This window comes from Sycon ciliatum, unplaced genomic scaffold (genome assembly GCF_964019385.1).
Source record: "Sycon ciliatum unplaced genomic scaffold, ocSycCili1.1 SCAFFOLD_1956, whole genome shotgun sequence".
In the NCBI taxonomy this organism is placed as follows: Eukaryota; Metazoa; Porifera; class Calcarea; order Leucosolenida; family Sycettidae; genus Sycon; species Sycon ciliatum.
Window position 1 is genome coordinate 1 of NW_027044738.1, and position 20,431 is coordinate 20,431.

Genomic DNA, 20,431 nt, shown 5'->3' on the forward strand with positions numbered 1-20,431 from the left:
GAGAGAGAGAATGAGAGAGAGAAAGAGAGGGGGAGAGAGAGGGAGGGAGAAAGAGAGAATGAGAGAGAGAGGGGGGGGGGGAGAGAGAGAGAGGGAGAGAGAGAGAGAGAGAGGGGGGGGGGGGATAGGAGAGGAAGCCTTTTTGCGACGCCTGTTAAAAAAAGTGGGAGTGATCAAGTCGTTGCAAGTCCAGTTCGGAGCGACTAACATTCCGCCACACGCGGAAGCACCTGTCGTCAGTGAGCAGCCAGAACATGACGAAGAACAGCATGATACGCTCCAAAATATATTTTGGGCGAGGATGTACTAATTAACATGACCGATGATTGTAGAAACTGAGATACGTGGGGAAGAAATCCATGGAATGTGATTGAATGTACATGTTTCGTACTATTGGATAGCTTTGTGACATGTACATGTGCAGGGGCGTCGCACACGGTACGGTCACTACGGTATTGACCGTACCACTATGTGACCCATGTACCCCGTGAATCAATAAAATGCACTGATTTGGGCTCTAAATTTCCAAAATGTTCGGCTCACCCACCCCTTCCCCACGAGTAAATTGTACTTCAGGTGGCTGACCGTACCACACTAATTTACCTTCCGACGCCCCTGCATGTGGGACAGTGACATGATGCCATCATTTGTACACTTACAGTACAGCGAGAACCCAGGTCCGGCAGCATCGGTGCAGTAGGTGACGCCTCATCGTTGAGACTAGCATCCACGAACAGGACCTCATGCAGCTTTACACGTGAGTGACCATCTCCCCATACTAGACACACGTCCACCATCTCGCTGGTTTCTTCAGGAAGGCCACCTGGTGCAAGGACAACATGGAAGTTTGATAAGATAAATCAATATGCAGAAGTACCAGACAATACAAGGCAGATGTAAAGCTGTTGTAAGGTAATGTCCAAGAAGGAGGAGGAGGAGGAGGAAGAGGAGGAGGAGGAATAGCAGGAGGAGAAGGAGAGAGTAAGTTACATTTATAAAGACAGGTAAGTCTAACAAATGAGGACTGAGACCTCTACAACAGGCAGGGTTTTACGCCTGAAAGCAGGTGCATGGTTTAACAAGCAGGTTGTCAGTCTAGATTTATGCGCAGATGGAGATAAATGCGCAGGATTTTTTGTAATGAGATGAAGAGAGAGAGAGAGAGAGAGAGAGAGAGAGAGAGAGAGAGAGAAAGAGAGAGAGAGAAAGGAGAGAGAGAGAGGAGAGAGAGAGAGAGGAGAGAGAGAGAAAGAGTCGGCGTGTATGCTTGTGCGTTTCTGTGTGTGTGTGTGTGTGTGTGTGTGTGTGTGTGTGTGTGTGTGTGCGTGTGTGTGCGCTCACGCGCGGCCGCGTATGTGTGTGTGTGTGTGTGTGAGAGAGAGAGAGAGAGAGAGAGAGAGAGTACGCGCATGCGAGTTTGCAGGTATGGGTGGGTGCAGCTGTTTGTTTCTGTGGGTGCCTTCACATGCGCACGCAGGCGTTGTGGTGATCTGCACGTTCACTGCATTGATAATTAACAATTACCTTACAAGTGGAGAAAAGGCCAGTAACATCGGGATAAGTAAATGCCAAAGCAGTACCTCTACACACCTTGATACCTGAAAAACAGTTTAGGGTTTTATAGTCGACTTCGTCAATAACGACTGCGGATATAACGACAATTCGCGAAAAACGACAGAGTTTTCATGCCCAGAGCAAAGTCCCATTTAACTGTAATAATAAGAGTACATAAACCAGAGTGTGCAACTGTGCATATCAGATCTGAAACAGCGCAGATCGTGCGCTACGTCACCCTGACGAGGTCAGCCAAGCTGCGACTTTCGTACAGCTCAAATTTTCGTGTTTCACAGTCCGGAAATCAGCCAAGTTTGCATGATTTAGACGTCCTGATTTAGGATTTCGGTGTTGTTGTGTGACTGCGTACGCTGCGTACATGCGCTGGCAGGTAAATTCACCAGGCTATCCGTATCAAAAAACCGAAATCAGGACAAAATCAGTGACCTGCACCACCGTGAGTGGTTACGCAACTTTTCACCGTACCTGTGGCTTACCATGCCGTCAGAAATGACGTACTGCACGAATTACGCTCCCTTGCACACTGAGGTTTATGTACTCTTGGTAATACATATTACAATGGGACTTCGGGTATAAGGACACTTCACAAATAAGGACCTTTCTTGATGCCCCGCCGAGTGTCGTTCTACGCAAAGTTGACTGTAAATGCATCTAAACATTCTTACGTTTCCGCCATTCACACCGCTCGGATGTTATAGCCACCACGTCATCGTAGGTCGCCATAACTTCAACTGGCTCTCGGTCTCTGTTGGTCTGCGAGGCCATAACTAATTTGATGTGGTCTGCTTCCCCCAAGGATGAATTCTTCACGGTGTCAGTGAACCACCCTTTCAATTTGAATGGCCGCTGAACGAACACAACAAGTACAAAACAAAACCTCTGCATTATAGACATTCATCTGTGTATTGTTAGAGAGGAAGAATTGTCTAGAATGAAAAGCTCACTACTCGTAGTCCTCAGGGTGCTGAGTTTAATGGTCTCGGTCCGAGGAAGCTGAGGCGCTCCCTTCCTCCTTTATTCCCAATCGAACTCGCGCACTTCCACCGAAACTGGGTGACTGCGCCCTACTACAGATGGGGGTTTATATGCAAAATGTCACTAAAATAGCTATTTCGTTCTTGTAAAAGCACAGTTGAACGATATTGGCCCATATATTGTAGTCTTTTGGACGCTGAGTCGACTGGTTTTGGTCTGAGAAGGCTGCGATGCAGCGTTCGACCCTTATTCCCAATCGAACACGGTTGAGTAAGCGGTCACGTACTGAAGCGTACACCAGTCACCTGGTCACCGTGCCTGCAGGTTTCAACTTTCACACCAAGGCTCACGAGTGACAGGAACGCGCGCTAAACAGGCTGTAAGTTGTAGCCTGAGGGCATGGTGACCAGGTGACTGGTGTACGCATCAGCATGAGGCCGCATACTCAGCCTGGTTCGATTTGGAATAAGGGCCGAACGCTGCTTCTTCTACTCACATCAAACACTTCTTGCGTTGATCTTAAGCGAAATGTCGGAAGTTGCGCTGCAGAAACAAAAGAAGAAGGCAAAGAAAGAAAAGCATATGTATGTAGGAAGTGAGAAGTGGAAAATACTGTACGTCATTGGTTCGAATTATAACGACACTCATCTTGTTTGCCAGCGTCGAGGGCATATCGAACGCGATTGCCACATCAAGGAGTGTTCGCGAAACTCGCAACACGTTGGCGATCATTCCGACTCGCGTAGTACTTTGAACCGCATTTAGTGGTTGACGAGAGGCTGCCAACTACTACTCCTAGTCCGATATCGACAGACACCACGGATTCGTACACTTTCGCCTCGACATTTAAATCTTTCGCTCTGTTATTGCCGTACTTGATCCTGTTATTTACGATGTTCCTCCAGGCCGTTAATTCTGTCAAGTCGACCGTCACTCTGTTGTTACCGTACTCGATCCTGTTCTTCACGATGCTTGTTCACGCCATTAAAACTGTTACGTCAGCTGTCACTCTGTTGTTGCCTTACTCGATCCTCTTGCTTACGATGCTAGTTCGTGCTGTTAAGTCGATTACGTTGACTGTTTTTCGATTTCCTTTCTTGTGCATCGCCTTAATATTGCGTTTACTAGGGTTCGTGATTTTTCTAGTGAGGGGGGTTATCTCCCCTGTGTTCACCCAAACTACCCACTGCGTTCGTTGATACTGGACGAAAGGCTGCCATTTGCAAGTAAACATTTCCAGACGACAAAAAGGCAAGGCAGCAGGGGTACCAGCTCTGGTGGACACGGGGGCAGCATTCACGGTTATTCGAAAAGATGTATTTGAAACATTTGCACCGATATCTACACTCGCGCCTCACTCCACAGTTGGTATAGACACACTCCAAAGCGCGACGGGGTCTTAAATTAAAGTACATGGGGTCGCGCAGGTCTTTACCGCATTCGACCATTCGACAGTAGTGAAGACTAAAGCTTTGGTAGTGGAGGGCGTACAGGAAGAGGTGATTATTGGTGTAAACACGTTGACTGGCCATGGCATGTGCGTTTCATTCGAGTCCGACCACACACTTACCGCGTATCGAAAATCGTTTCCGTTGCGTTCGAAGAGTTCCGTAATTCCAAAACATCACATCTCCTCCTCGTCACCTCTATTCCCAAAGCTTGACGAGAGTATTCCGGTAGAAGATAAGAGTTTGCTTAATAAGTTTAATTGGTCTGGTTGTGTGGGGGATAGCGCTGCGATTAAGCATTTACAACGACTTTTGTTAAGCATGCGATCGATAATTGCGGTGGATGACAGTGACGTTGGAAAGACAGATGAAATACATCACACAATTACACTTACTGACAATCGTCCGATCCGCCACAACGCCCGTCGATTAACACCTGAGAAAGCGAACCTTACGCGTAAATTAGTAGATGAGATGTTAGAGCAGCAGATAATCGAACCAAGTTCTTCACCATGGGCCAGTCCAATTGTTTTAGCGAAAAAGGACGGAGGTGGGACACGATTCTGCGTAGATTGTCGGAAATTGAATAACGTAACCCGAAAAGACGCTTTCCTTTACCGCGCATTGATGACACACTCGATGCGTTGCATGGCGCAAAATACTTTTCGACATTGGAACTGCAATCTGGTTATTGGCAAGTTTCGGAAGCGCCTGAAGATCGAGAAAAAACTGCGTTCGTTACACCACACGGTCTATACCAGTTTCGCAGAATGCCTTTTGGACTCACTAACGCACCCGCAACATTATATTTTCATTTTTTGTTATCCTCTCCCATGCCGTTGTACATAAGCGGCTTGCCGCGGAAATGTCAATACTACTAACGCACCCGCTACGTTTCAACAATTAATGTATACAGTTCTTAAAGGTCTTTTGTATGTTAAGTGTTGAATCTATCTTGAGGACATCATTGTTTTTGGTCGCACACAAGCAGAACATGCGGAAAATCTTTTAGCGGTTTTGAAGGTTCTCGAGAGCGCAGGTCTCAAGATTAAACCTAGGAAATGCAATTTGCTCCGCACAGACGTTTCATTTCTGGGACATTGCATTTCGCAAGAAGGGGTTACACCAAGCGCAAAGAAAGTAGAGCAAGTTTCTGATTGGCCGATCCCGAAGACAATCAAACACGTACAGGGTTTTGTCGGGTTCGCGAATTATTATCGCCGCTTCATCCGAAATTTCGCTCGCATTGCTGAACCTTTGACGAAATTGTCTAAGAAGGGTCAAATTTTTCAGTGGGGTAAAGAACAGTTAGACACATTTACGAAACTGCGATCCGAACTTGCGACTGCGCCTGTTTTGCCGTATCCGAACTGGAGCCGCCCTTTTATATTAGATACAGACGCATCGAATTCTGGACTTGGCGCAGTTCTTTCGCAGCTCGATGATGATGGAGTAGAGCGACCTATTGCTTTCGCTAGTCGTAGTTTATCGGATCCGGAACGAAATTACAGCACAACTCGCCAAGAACTTCTCGCAGTAGTATGGGCGACAGAGCATTTTCGAGTCTATCTTTTGCATGCGCAGTTTCGAATTCGTTGTGATCACCAAGCGTTAAAATGGCTAAAAACTTTCAAAAACCCACGAGGACAAGTTGCACGCTGGATCACATTTGTCAGAATACGATTATGTCTGGATACACCGCCCGGGCGCACAACACGGAAACGCAGATGGTCTTTCAAGATATCCAGTCGATGACGCGTCGCCCGCGGTTAACTCGCTCCATTTTCTAGGCAGTGATGAGGCATGTAAGGAATGGCAAGAAGCTACTGATAATGATCTTGATCTCAAAGAAATCAAAAACCGGTCACAAGCGACAATCGCAAGCAACCAACTCGTCCAGGCGCACACGCTCTCTGGAACGAAAAAGGTAAACTTTTTGTCAACAATGGTTTGATTTATCGAAGAGTTCAAATTAACGCCAGTCAGTTGGTTGTCCCTAACGCGTTTTGTACTCCCATTATTCGTGAAGCACATTCGACTGCGGTCACCGGCCACTTTGCTACAAGGCGCACAATTGCATTAGTCGCCAAAAAGTATTTTTGGATTAGGTTTCGCGCTGAGATCGACGAATTTTGCCGCACGTGTACCGAGTGTCAGCGTTCGAAAGCGAAGAATCCGGTCGATCATGCACCCTTACAAACTTTGTCGTCTTCTAAACCACTCGAACTAGTGGCGATGGACCTAATGGGTCCACTGCCACTCTCATCGTCACAGAATGCATACATTCTCGTGGTGGTTGATCATTTTTCAAAATGGACCAAATGTTATCCCTTGCCAGATATACGTGCATGTACGGTCGCCCAGTGTTTTGTCAAAGAGTTTGTGTCTCGCCATGGTTTACCTGAGCGCATTCACACTGATCAGGGGAAGCAGTTCGAATCTTTATTGTTTCGCGAGTTATGCCTGCGCCTCGACATCGACAAATCATGACCGACTCCGTATCATCCGCAAGGCGATGGTGTTGTTGAGAGAGCAAATCGCACGATCCAGAATATTTTGAAGATTTTCGTGAATGAAGAGAATTCGAATTGGGACGAGCTACTACGAGCTGTGTCTTGTGGGTCTTGGTCCGTTTGTCCCAATGATGTTTCCAGCACGCCCACTCTTTCAGAGCGAGTGTGCAACTGAGGATTTGTCTTGTTAATGAAGGATTACTCGATTCTTTGCACCTCGACGGTTTTCGCCTGGTTTTCGCCTGTTCTTGTGTAGTGCCGTCCTTGTTGTTTTGAGTATATGTGTGAACGTGTTGAGTGTGCGGGCAGGCGCTTCGGAAGTTGTTGTCTTCCGGGGTGCCTGTCGTTTCTTTGTCGTTGTCCTTTCTCCTTGGTGTTGTGTGAGCGGGCAGGCGCTTCGGAAGTTGTTGTCTTCCGGGATGCCTGTCGTTTCTTTGTCATTGTCCTTTCTCCTTGGTGTTGCGTGTGCGGGCAGGCGCTTCGGAAGATGTTGTCTTCCGGGTGCCTGTCGTTTCCTCGTCGTTGTCTTTGTCGTTCTTCTTAGATCACATTGCCTCAAGATTTACAACATTTTATGCATGTCTTAAATGTCGATTACATTTATGATTGGGTTACATTACATTACATTACATTACATTTATGATTGGGTTTACTAATGTTTTTTAAAACTATTTTCCTTAAAAAGATGTCGTTCTCTTTTCTTTTTTTCTCCGCGAGGACGCGGGATTCTTTTTTCATGGAGGGGTGGTATGTTAGGCCCACAAGTAATTACAATATATTAATTCATATAATTCATTAGTTCATGAATTATTCATTTGGCCTGGGTAGCCGAACAAGAGACTGACAACGGGAACAAGTAGGTTGGTGGAACGACATTTATTAGAAACGGGACAAGAGACCAAGACGAACGAAACGACTGCATGGTGATTATTGAAGAGGGAGATAATTCAAGAGAGCTTATTGAAGAGAGAGAGTTGAAGAGAGAGCAACGCAATATAAAGGGCCTGGGTAGCTATGGCAAACATGGGCGCGCAAGTAGCTACCCAGGCCAAATGAATAATGCATGAACTAATGAATATGAATTACATGTAATTACTTGTGGGCCTAACATACCACCCGTCCATGAAAAGAATGCCGCGTCCTTGCGGAGAAAAAAAGAAAGAAAAAAGAGAGAAAAAGATAAAAGATGACTGAGGGAGAAAAACACACACACACACACACACACACACACACACACACTGCACGCGCGCACGGATCTCACAAAAGTGTTTACTAGTATCATGCATTACAGTTAGTGTTCCTGTACTTCTCTAAGTCTAAAGATAAGAAACTAGACGTGACGAGGAAACTACTGATACTGCTTGCATGGCTAAAAATAGCGTAGTTGCACTTCTGCTAAACATCAAAAATTAGAGCGTGGCTCACCATGATCGGACCTCTAATTTAGTAATATTTTATGAACACATGCGCGCGCACACACACTACAAAAAAAATCACGAAAAAAATAAACTGAAAATAAATTTGACGAAGAAGGAACGCATACAAAAAAGAAAGAGAGAAAGGTAGCTGACCTGCATGACGAGACGAGGTGGACCTGGACGAGACGAGGTTGACATTGAAGAGACGAGGTTGAAGATGAGACGAGGTTGGAGATGAGACGAGGTGGGCGACGAGACGAGATTGACGTAACGAGACGAATGCCAGGCGGTAGAGCACGAGAATCCCAGGGTCGCGGGCTTCGGCAAAAGCTGGGCGCCAATGTTGAGTTCGAACAACAGACTAAGTTAACGACGGGAACAGGTAGGTTGGTGGAACGACATTTATTAGAGACGGGACAAAAGACCAAGACGAACGAAACGACTACATGGTGATTATTGAAGAGGGAGATTATTGAAGAGAGCTTATTGAAGAGAGAGATTATTGAAGAGGGAGCAACGCAATATAAAGGGCCTGGGTAGCTATGGCAAACATGGGCGCGCAAGTAGCTACCCAGGCCAAATGAATAATGCACGAACTAATGAATATGAACTACATGTAATTACTTGTGGGCCTAACACCTGTATATGAGCATGAAAACACTCATACATCAAATGCCATTGATAAAGAATGCTTCCATGGTGATTGGCTGGTGCCACGATACCTCAGCGAATACCATATTGGGAAATTGTACAAGTCTAGTTTTACATTCACCATAAAGCTAACGAGACAGGTCGAAGGAACCTGTACGGGTGGCTGGCGAGACCTGTAAACAGTCTTACTATCTGTACAGCATGACACACACAACAGAGGCGAAAGGCTGTGTTAGCTGTAACTTAAAGTTTCACGCATCGAAGCGATCATCAGACAGCAGCATTCACTATCGAATTCTCTACGAGCAGGCCTAGATATTTGATGCTAGTGTGGAAGTTAGTGCATATGTGCGAAGTGAAGACGTGGCATTGGGACAATGGTATTGAGTTGTGTGTTTTGTGCGCTACCGTCGCTATCGCCTTTAATGACTCGGTAACACTGCCCTGTTATCGCCTCTATTCTCACCTATATCTGTTAACTCTCACAAAACAACTCAATACCATTGTCCCAATGCCACGTCTTCACTTCGCACATATGCACTAACTTCCACACTAGCATCAAATATCTAGGCCTGCTCGTAGAGAATTCGATAGTGAATGCTGCTGTCTGATGATCGCTTCGATGCGTGAAACTTTAAGTTACAGCTAACACAGCCTTTCGCCTCTGTTGTGTGTGTATACTGCTCTGTACATTCGTACATTGAGCACTCTACCTCGAGCTTCCTGGACCGGCCTTGTTTGTACAGCATGACATGAAGCAGCTTGCGATGACCAACATAACTCAATACGAGGCATACAACTATGGCCAGTGATCAGTTGAATCCATGCCTTAATTATTGTTTTCCATCACCTCATACATCAATCGATATGCGATTTAGCTGTATAATTCTTTCAGCATCAGAAGCGTTAAATAAGAAAGTTGTGGACTTCACGCAACTGCATTACAAAGAAAAGGGTTTGTCACCTGACAACCGTTCCATTCACTTAACAACTGAATAGAGCAGCTGTCAGTTGACAAACTCCCTTTTCTATAAGGCAGTTGCGTGATGTCCGCCGCTGTCTTAGTGAATGCTTCAGTAGGTCGTTGTTTAGGACTCCCTTGGAATGGATTAAGAGTTTGTACAAGGCTGAACGAACCAGGCAAGATTTGTTGTTTCTCCTGGATTGTCGTCGTGTCGGTCTTGTCAATAAGTTCATTGTCAATGCTGTGCAGACTGGCAGGATTGTGTCCAGCCATAAATTCACAGTGAAGAGGAAAATAAAAGGGCATTTGTCAACAGACAACCGCTCTATTTTGTTGCAATTCACTCTTGGCGCATGCGCCGGATGAAAACTCTTTTATTATTGATGTCGAAAAATTATTGACCTTTCGGGCCAGTCAGCCATCGTCAGAACCAAGAGGGAAAGATACCTAAAACTTAGCACCCTCACAGTGGAACTGCTATACCTTGCTGTGTCTGTACAGGGTTGTGCACACCATGATTGTGGTACACACCTTCATACACACATTATCTGCGCTTTATCTGCTGAGCTTTTGCATACCAAAACTTCAGCGCACTTCTCCTTTTATGTTGTACATGCAAATTCATACACTCAATTTCATACGGCTATTGTGTTTTTCGTGTGTTTTGTACATGGACACACAAATGCTCTCTCTTGATTTCACTATAAAAAGCCAGGTTCGCCCCTTGTAAATTGTTCTGATGATGGGTGACTGGAGTGAAACGTCAATAAATTTCGACATCACAATAAAGAATTTAGTATCTAGCGCATGCCGAGCACACGCCGCTTGGGAATAGCAACTGCATAGGTCAGTTGATAAACCCCCTTTCTTTAAAAATAGGGTAGTTCTGTCCGCAGATTGAGTATCTGGCTCCTGCTTTTGTAGCAGTTGAGCACTCTCATGTGGGGTAATGGAAGTTTCCGGAGGAGGAAGGAGGAAACTGTAGTTATCACCAACCCTCACCGCGCCCAGCTCACGCCGCTGCCGGGCTGCTGGGTGCCCTGCCATGCAGTATGGAACTGTCCTCAAGCCAGTCACGTATTTGGCAGCCCAGTGAGCTGTCTACCGGATCGCAGCGTTTAGAAGCACCAAATGCGGCAGGGCCAGTCTCAGGCTGGTCGCGTAGGCGGCAGGCCGGCCGGCGACCGTCAAGGGTGCATTCGCATTTGGATCACTGAAGTGATACAGGTGCTTCCACTGCACCCCGTGGCGCATCAGGGAGGCTTCTGGGGCCCAGGTAGCCCGTAAGCGCACCACTGTGTCAGATATGCACAGGTGGAGCAGCAGGGCAAGATGTGTGCTGGAAACTCACCATCGTCTGGTCGACTTGGTGGCGTGACTTTACACAGCCGGCACTCATTACTTGTTATTGCTTGCAGAAGGTCAGAATTTTTCCCTTTTCTTTTTCGCTCTTTCCCTTCTTCCAGGCACGACTTCATGTTAGAGCGGCAAATAGCAGTTAGGGACTCAGCTGAGTCAAGCTGGACTCAGCGTGTCAAGTTTGGCATAATACAAGAAGCACCCTATCCCTAAACAGTTGTATGATTGTATATGCAGGAGTCTGCGGTCACGTGAGACGGGAGTGATAAGTTCCTTTGCTGTTTGCGTTATGCAGAGCTCACTGACTTGGCAGTTTCAGCACTCTGGCAAGGTACGTTCGGACCTGGTTTAAATCTGGCTTTGAAAAAAAATTCATTGCTATCAGGTTCGGCCTTATTTTCTCTGTGCTGCAATGATGAGTCCACAAAGGACGAAACAGTTCTGTCCGCAGATTGATTAGGGTACATGTACTTCCTCCGTTAACAAAAACATTGTGATGGAACTTTGAGGGGCTGAGTTGGGCACAAACTGCCGTGAAATGAGTCGCAATCACTTTCTTGGCCTTCCCTGGCATGCCACGACAGAGGCACGATGCAAGGAAAGCGACCTTTCACAACAAGCTGAGCGGAATCGATGGTTGCGCTGTGGAAACATAGGTGTTGAGAGTCATGGCGAGCGAAACTGAAATACCACTTCTCCGAGGGGATATTGCGCTGCTTGGCCTCTCTACCACTTTAGCACTGAGTAAGTTGGAGAGTGATAGAGAGCGATAAAACGGAGCAGCAAGCTCACACAATGAGCGAGTGAACAAGGAGCTGCTCCGATCGCACGGCTCAATGAAAATTATTCTGAACTCAAATTCTTGTTTAACCTGCGCAAAGCCCAGATTCGAATGCTGATGACCATGCATTCTTTCAGAAGTCTGCAGTCTAATGCGAGTCTCGTGGCTAAAGAAAGTCGACTGGACTTGCTAGCCGCTGCCGTTCAGTGCTGGTATCCATTAGCGAAAATGGAATCAGTTTGGCTGTGCCTTTACCCCTCGTTTCGCGAAGTTCTGGAGAGCGAAGATGAAACCAGGGAGTCGTAAAATATTTTTCACGACTCCCTGGTGGAAACGAGTAATCGCCATCGCGGCGGATCACGCAGCTTGAAAGCCAACTTACTTGAACGACGGCGACATGAAGGTCAGCGGAGTGTAATCAAAGAAGTCGAGACATGGCTGAAACGAGCTGAACAACGACACGAGAGAGATGACGACTCGGGTACAGCAGATGACGACTCGCGTGCAGCAGATGACGACAGCGACGCAGGTCAAAAATGAATCGAGCGAAAGCGACGCAAACTGAACTCTCTGCTCATTCCGCCAACAGTTTCTCTTGTAAAGACGCTGTACATAGGCTGAATCACCTTCGTCCAGTGATTTGCAGTCGATACAAACTGTTTTTGACATGTTCTAAGCGTTTTCATATCCATCAAAATCCATCACGAAGTTTTTGTTAAAGGGGCACTCCGGCTTCATTTTCGACGCCGAGTTTTCGATGCCAAGACGAAGGTTGGTGAAAGAGAAGACCCCTCGAACAAGAACGAGTCTCCAGAAGCGATCGAGTCGAGCAGGAAGACGACTTTTGAATTTCGCCGAGCGAGCGCTGATGACGTAATGAGGGATTAGCTTGCCAGTGGAAATGCACCTGCGCACATACATTTCACACACTTTTTGGCCAATTTTCAATCGAAGAGGAGGTTGTTTTCTATGTTCTCTCAACGTCGTGAGCGATCCCGTCTTCTATACCCTTCCAGGTATCCTGAAGGTCCTCCAGAGGAGAATTTATCTCCAGCAAAGCGTTGTTGATCCGCTAAATTCGTCTCGAGACATATTCACCCAGTGCAGTGCTGATAAATGTAGAATGTTGAATCTGTGATAATTGTCGACAATGGAGAGAGAGGCTGATAGCCGCTGTCGCGGGGAGAGTGAAGCTGCTGGAAGTAACAACGGGGAGCCCGTTTGTACCACCTGAACAACCAGACTTCAAAGCAGCTTGACCAAATCGGAGGGTGCCTCGTTGCTTATCGTGAATATTACACCGACATGAATTACTACAATTACAAGTATACTGGTGAGTTTTTATCTTGTTTTGTTCGTATGCTAGTACCCTGGCCTGGAGTTATCGTTAGCAAATTCCTATTCCCTGGCGTTTTCTAAACATTCCGTGTAGTACTGAATACGTGATCAAGTATTCCGATTTGGGTACATGTGGAATTTGGATATGCATTTTATAAAAAAATTCTATTTTCCAAATAGAGCGTTTGTAGAGAAATGGTTACCCAAATACAACAAAATTGATTCTGCAGTTCTACAACTTGTACTGAAATCCAGTCAAAGTAAAAATGATTATTCATGACAGTTGGGGTCAATGAAATCTGATCCAGGCATAACGAATGGTGACCCCGGGAACGAATGCCCATTTGGTGGGGGATACCAAAGTACTCGAAAGTGGTGCGTGTTTCAATGTGGCATTTGGAAGGTTTATATGATCTCTGGTCAATGCAACATACGATAGCCATCATGAATTACAGGCCTCGAACGCAACTCAGACCAGAATTGGCAGTTCCCTAAGTTAGATGCTTTATAATTCCATGGCCCTAGCTGTAGTTATAGAGGTTTCTTTGCACATTATTCTTATAGTCGATAGGTTTATACTGATGGCCACAAACAACGGCAGTTCAAACTTCACTGATGTGTTCATGAGCAGAGCTGAGAGATTTCTCTCCACTATTTCTGTTGTGCACACAGGTCTGTCCAATATGCATTGACCGTATTGGGTATGGTATCTGCTCTGAGAAGGGAATCGCTGGAGCCACAGTCCAACTATACAGGCTTTCAAGAAACAGAGAGGAGCCATCTTTGCAAGCTGATACCTGATGTGTACCGACAGAATTCTCACGAGATACCTTACGGACTACGTCTGGTGTGTACTTCATAGTACTCCTTCGACTACTGTCTAGAATCAAGTCGACTGAAACAAGTTCAAACAACTCTGGCTTCAAACGAGCCGTCGATTAGACAAACAAAACGTTCTCTCATAATACTAGAGCACTCCCGACCTATTCCTAACGATTGCCACCTCTTATAAATATGTAGAGTGCTGATTGGAATGTGCTCATAATCTCAACAATTCAGTGCTATAATTATTTGAACAATGTGTTCGAAATTATTCCACTTTCCTTCCATAAATGTTGTATCCACATATAATCCACAGTGCTGCAAAGTTTCAGAGTTCTCAGGGTATCAAACAAAATTATTTCAAATACAGTGAAATTGTTTGCGGACATTATAGCGTAACTTGTACTTCCCTGGTCCTTTTCTTTGCTATAAATTAATCCTTCGCTCTCTAGCCACCAGCGAGTCCAACAGTGAAATTGTTAGTTCATATTAACCCTTTAAGAGCCACAGGAAAATTTCAAAATTCTGCATTTTTCCGTGTTCCTTGGATCATAGCTTCAGTTCTACTCACTCAATCCTCATAATCTAGGGCTTGCTAGAAAGGTCTCCGCGAGAGGAAGAGAATGAGGTCGATCATGATAGCCAGCACACCGTCTATCCAGCGCTAGATCGCAGCGACAGTACGAAAAATGCCCCAAATGCGTCCAATTGCGTCCCACTCCAGATATTTCATTTTACTCGATCGTGGAGTTCCTATTTTTTCGCTGTGTACTCTTGACAATATCAACAGTGAAACCCATGCAAATTCGAGTAAACCAGCGTGACGAAAAGTCTCAAAATTCTCAATACTAAAGTCGCACTGCGCGCTTTTGAAATTGCCGCGATCGCGGCTCAACTTACGAGTGATTTATCTCAGGAACTGTTACTTCCATGCCTCCAGGTGGCAGGCAATGAAGGCAAGCTAGCATTTTTCAAGTACACTGTAACGACCTTCCAGCGGGATAGGGTATGTAGTTCCGTACCTTGTTACCTTGGCAAACGCTTCGCTGATTTTGTTGGTGTTTTCAGACCTGCTACCTTCGCATCAACATGCGCCACAGATAGCGCATTTTAGGAATTCGAGAACATTTTGTTCTTGCCATCGTCAACTTCAGCATTTCGTAGTAGAGATACCAGGATTCTTATGCCCAAGCTTGCAGTCTTGATAAATGCCCACGCGAACGATGTGGCACGGCACAAACTCTAGAAAAACGATATGCACTCTGGGGTGGAATAGTGCGGAGCACGATGAATTTGCTTGTTGCGAAAGAGAGCTCCGACAAAGTCCGAGAACACCACGGCTTCAGTAACAAGTAGATATTGCTCCGGAAGGGTCGCACCAATGTTCCAACACAGAAAACAGCGAGCCTGACAGTCTGACAAAGACAAGCCAAGTCACAAATATTGCGATCTGCGAAGCGACAATTTTAATGATGCGGAGGAAGTCAATAATACACCGTGTCTGGTAATACGGTTGCATTCTTGTTCCTAGCGTTGATTGTCGATGTAGTCCTTTGCGATCATAACCATCCCCGCAACTTCCCTTAGCTCCTTACGTTGTTTCCTGTCACGCCCCCTTCGAATGTCAACTATAATGCAAGCAAAACTCACCTGGATAATTGCAATGATGAAGTGCTGGTACAGCTGATACTCCGGCTGTTGCTCCTAGTTCTGACTCTGCTGTTGCTGCACGCACACGTTCTAACGTTACTGTTCCAATTGGAAGCCTTGCCTGTAGTGACGCTTGAGGGGTTAATACAGTTGCTGACGAAGCTACTGCGTCTGCTTCTGCTCCTCCTGCCATTGCCACTGCTGCTGCTGCTGCTGCTGCTGTTGCTGCTGCTGTTGCTGCTCCTGCCATTGCCCCTGCTGCTCCTGCCATTGCCCCTGTAGCTGCTGCTGCTGCTCCCGCTGCTTCTCCTTCTGCTCCTGGTCTTGCTGCTGCAGTTCTGCTTTTCATCGGTGGACACAGTGGTGCTACTTGCTGTTCAAGTGGCGATGGACTTGCTGCCCCTGGAGTGGATTGATACGCTGCATATCCTGCTGATGCAGCTGCTGCTGTCGTGCAGTCTTCAGTTGGCATGGTTACAGATGTGTCTGCTCTGGTTGCTATGGCGTTGGCTGACTCTGGTTGCCCAACCCAGGACAGCAATTCTGGTCACGGGACAAAATAAATTCAAAGAAGGAAAATAGAAAAACCCACAATCATGACATCATAATAATTATTCTATTCCTAAGCGTCATAGAGTTGACTGCCACCGCCACGACTCACCGATACCAATGTCTAATCCGATACCACAGGACTGGCAGAAGCAGTTTCTTGATTGGTGTGGCCAACCCTAGCCTTTTTTATACTTTGTGAATGATCTGGTGGCCACCCATTACCTAACCAGAACGGAAATACACTACAAGGCTAAAGAGACCAGCAATGGAAATCTTCTTCTGTGCTGTTAGTTGATAGAGCTTGCATTGTGTGCAGAACACAGGTATAAGGCATACACAGGGTAACATGCACAGACTGCTGATCATTTACAGAACGTTCACTACACTAATCAAAACAGCATCAAGTATCACCTTGCACTGGATTATCCACAATACGAAGCATCTCCAAGTATCGGTCAGTGTAGCCCATTTGGTGGATCACCGAACATAAGACCTGATAGGATTTAGTTTCTCCAGGACAAAGTATTGAAATCAATTCTGCATTGTGTTCAGCAATATCCTTCATCTTCCTCAAACGTTCCAGTTGGTCAAAGCTGATTAGCCCTTCTTTCTGAACTAGACCGCGAAGCCGAACAGGGTCAACATCTTGTAACCACACGTGAATTTTGGAGACAAACTCCGTTGTTTTGTATGGGTTGCCTACAGAGAACAAGACCAAAAATCAACGAGAAATGTGTCAGCTTCACAAGCACAAAAATCACCATAAGTGTATTTGCAATGGGAACCTGAAGAGCTGGACAACCCGCTAGATCTATTTCATCACTTTTCGAATAGTGGCCAAAAAAGAATTCATTTTATGTGGGGTTTGTATGTAACATGTGTGCTTTGGGCAACAAGGTATATTTAGCCCTGGCACACGCTCAATATTGACATAGTGCTGTGAGTGGTGCGTGCGCATGGGTACGGAGTTGAAAGCACAAACAGGTGCGTGGGAGTGTCTGCATTTTTGTTTGTGCACATGAATGTGTGTGTGTGCGCTCAAGCGCCTGCAAGTGTTCGTAGGCGGAGGTGTGCCCGCAGGCCTGGGTGTGTACCCGTGGGCCTGGGCTAAGCCATACTTGGGCTCCTTTTTTGAAATGGTTTTAGTGTAAGCAAGTATTGGAGTGTGACATTTTTTCCTGGTGCTGCCCTGAGACCTAGTAATGACACTAAGCTGAAAATATGATTTTCACAAGATTTGCCCGTATCAGGTTCTGCATCTCAGCTCTTCACTTGCAACCTAATGTCGTGACTAGCGACCAGCCTGGTACTACAGACCACTTTGCCAGGCACGGACGGACTCACATTCATATTAATTATGGTTGTGCGGTGCAAACCTCTAACTGAGGACCACCTGCCACTAAAGACCGCTATCTCTGGCACCAAGGGGTGGTCGTTAGTCACAGGTTTTACAGTAAATGTATTGGCAGACTGACAGGCTTGCCGACAGGTAGTGGATGTATTTACGGACAAGCGAGGGGGTGGAAAGTCTGACTGACAGATGACTGGATGGTTGGAGGGCTAGGTCTCTGGCTTCAGGGCTGGGTAGATTACTGGCTGGATGAATAGATAGCTGGCTATAGTGACGCATAGATAGAGGTATACCATGTACCTCGATGGATGAATGCATGGATGTATGAATGGATTGGGGGATAGATGGGTGGACTAGTGGATGTATGAATGGATGGATGGATAGATGGGTGGACTAGTGGATGTATGAATGGATGGATGGATGGGTGGACTAGTGGATGTATGAATGGATTGGGGGATAGATGGGTGGACTAGTGGATGTATGAATGGATGGATGGATAGATGGGTGGACTAGTGGAGGTATGAATGGATGGATAGATGGGTGGACTAGTGGATGTATGAATGGATGGATGGATAGATGGGTGGACTAGTGGATGTATGAATGGATGGAGGGATGGATGGATAGATGGGTGGACTAGTGGATGGAGGAATGGATGGAGGGATGGATGGGTAGATGGGCGGACTAGTGGATGGAGGGATGGATGGAGGGATGGATGGATATATGGGCGGACTAGTGGATGGAGGGATGGATGGAGGGATGGATGGATGGATAGATGGGCGGACTAGTGGATGGAGGGATGGATGGAGGTATGGATGGGTGGATGGGCGGACTAGTGGATGGAGGAATGGATGGAGGGATGGATGGATAGATGGGCGGACTAGTGGATGGAGGGATGGATGGAGGGATGGATGGATAGATGGGCGGACTAGTGGTAGATGGATGGATGGATAGATGGGCGGACTAGTGGATGGAGGGATGGATGGAGGGATGGATGGAGGGATGGAGGGATAGATGGGTGGACTAGTGGATGGAGGGATGGATGGGTGGATGGGTAGTTGGAGGGATGGGTGGATGGGTAGTTGGAGAAATGGGTGGATGGATAGATGGATTGATGGGTGGATGAATAGATGAATGGATTGATGGATTGCTGGATGAATGGATTGATTGATGGATGAATGGATAGATGGATGGACGGGTGGATGGGCGGATGGGTGGATGGGTGGACAGATGGGTGGGTGGATGGATAGATGGATTGATGGGTGGATGGATGGATGGATGGACGGATGGATGGATGGATGGTTGGATGGATGGATGGATGGGTTTATAGCTGGATTATTGGAGAGATAGATGGATGGATGGGTGGATTGATGGGTGGATGGACGAATGGATGGATGGATGGATGGGTTTATAGCTAGATGATTGGAGAGATAGATGAAGTGAGGGAGTGAGTGAGGACATGATAGTATGAGATGAAGGGATGATGGCATGAAGGGCAGGAGCGTTGGAGGGATGATCAAACAGGCGGCCGGAAGGACAGTTGAATAAACCGATGGGAACGATGATGGAATGCCTAAATGTGGGGAGGCAGATTGATTTTACATTCTCCCAACTTGAACTTTACTTACCTGCCATCTGGAAACCTTGCTTGGTGTGACATTCAACAAGCAGTCAATAGAACTGTAGAAAGATAGGGGAAGAATGCAAACAAAGACACAGTTAAGTGTTTTTTCTATGTCAATGCAGTGCTCAGAACAACAGTGGGTTGAAATGCTTTACCAAGAAGGTGGAACGGTGTTTGGCTTGCAGCGTGACCTTCACGCTATACTATCATAAGGCGAAACAATTCGTGTTTGACGTTAACATTACTCCGCCTAAGCGGTGAGAGAGGAGAAGGAGGGGGGGGGGGCACCTAGGTAGCACTGGGCCGCTGGCTCTTCAGGCATATATTGGACATGTGCAGTGCATGAAAAGGAGTCTGTAAAAAAAACACCCTCCGGACCCCTTTAGGTATGCCCCTGTTGGAGGTAGCACAGTTCAAAACTCCAGTTGAAAGCCAAACCTCATTCTGTATTCTTTGGCCAGACAAAGAGAGGTGGATAAACAGACGGATAAAAGGACAAGGACAAAGACAATCGAGACAGGCAGATGGCAACAGATGGGAGGACAGACAGGTAGACAAGTGGAGAGAGAGAGAGAGAGAGAGAGAGAGAGAGAGAGAGAGAGAGAGAGAGAGAGAGAGAGAGAGAGAAAGAGATGAGAGAGAGAGAGAGAGAGATAGAGAAAGAGAGAAAGACAGATTGACGGAGACGGACACACAGAGAGAAAGAGAGAAAGAGAGTGACAGAGATAGAGACAGAAACAGACGCAGAGACAGCAGGATTCGGAGAGAGAGGGAGTAAAAGACAGAGACAGAGACAGACAGAGAGAGAGAAAAAGAGAGTAGGAGAGGGAGAGAGAGAGAGTCAAACAGACAGACAGCGATTGAGTCGTAGACATAGACAGAGACAGAGACAAACACAGGAACAGACACATAGAGAGACAGAGTCAGTCAGTCAGTCAGTCAATCAGTCAGTCAATCAGTCAGACAGACAGACAGACAGACAGACAGACAGACAGACAGACAGACAGACAGACAGACAGACAGACAGACAGACAGACAGACAGACAGACAGACAGACAGACAGACAGACAGACAGACAGACAGTCAGGCAAGCAGAGAGAAAAGCAGACAACAGGCAGACAGACAGAGAGAAAATTGTCAGACAACGCGCTCAGCACCTGACCCTTAGAAAAGAGAGAGCAGTTACCTACTTTTGGCTAGGGACTCTTGCTAATACTTGTAGCCAAATGTCCACATCACAAACCAATGCCTATGCAGACAGAGACAGACAGACAGACAGACAGACAGACAGACAGACAGACAGAGAGTAGGGTAGGAGAGGGATAGAGAGAGAGAGAGTCAGACAGACAGAAAGCGTTTGAGACGTAGACATAGACAGAGACAATCACAGAAACAAACACAGAGTCAGTCATT

General features: G+C 46.4%; 1 protein-coding gene across 1 annotated transcript; it reads right to left on the reverse strand.

Moving 5' to 3' along the window:
- Positions 1-136: 136 nt before the first annotated feature.
- Positions 137-20,272, reverse strand: LOC135830562 (uncharacterized). Its single transcript, XM_065342803.1, has 7 exons — positions 20,209-20,272; positions 19,023-19,074; positions 16,458-16,745; positions 15,495-16,037; positions 3,047-3,093; positions 2,241-2,421; positions 137-823 (listed from the first exon to the last, which is right to left on the reverse strand). Exons 2-7 carry the CDS (start codon positions 19,027-19,029, stop codon positions 600-602), a joined length of 1,290 nt encoding a protein of 429 aa, XP_065198875.1. The 5' UTR covers positions 19,030-19,074; positions 20,209-20,272; the 3' UTR covers positions 137-599.
- Between the last annotated feature and the right edge of the window lie 159 nt (positions 20,273-20,431).

Excerpts from the sequence above, each read along its gene's own strand:
- LOC135830562 (XM_065342803.1), bottom strand. Across the intron at positions 16,038-16,457 it reads TGTGGATAATCCAGTGCAAG|AATTGCTGTCCTGGGTTGGG; the intron begins GTGATACTTGAT and ends TCCCGTGACCAG. Across the intron at positions 2,422-3,046 it reads CAACGCAAGAAGTGTTTGAT|CGGCCATTCAAATTGAAAGG; the intron begins GTGAGTAGAAGA and ends GTGTTCGTTCAG.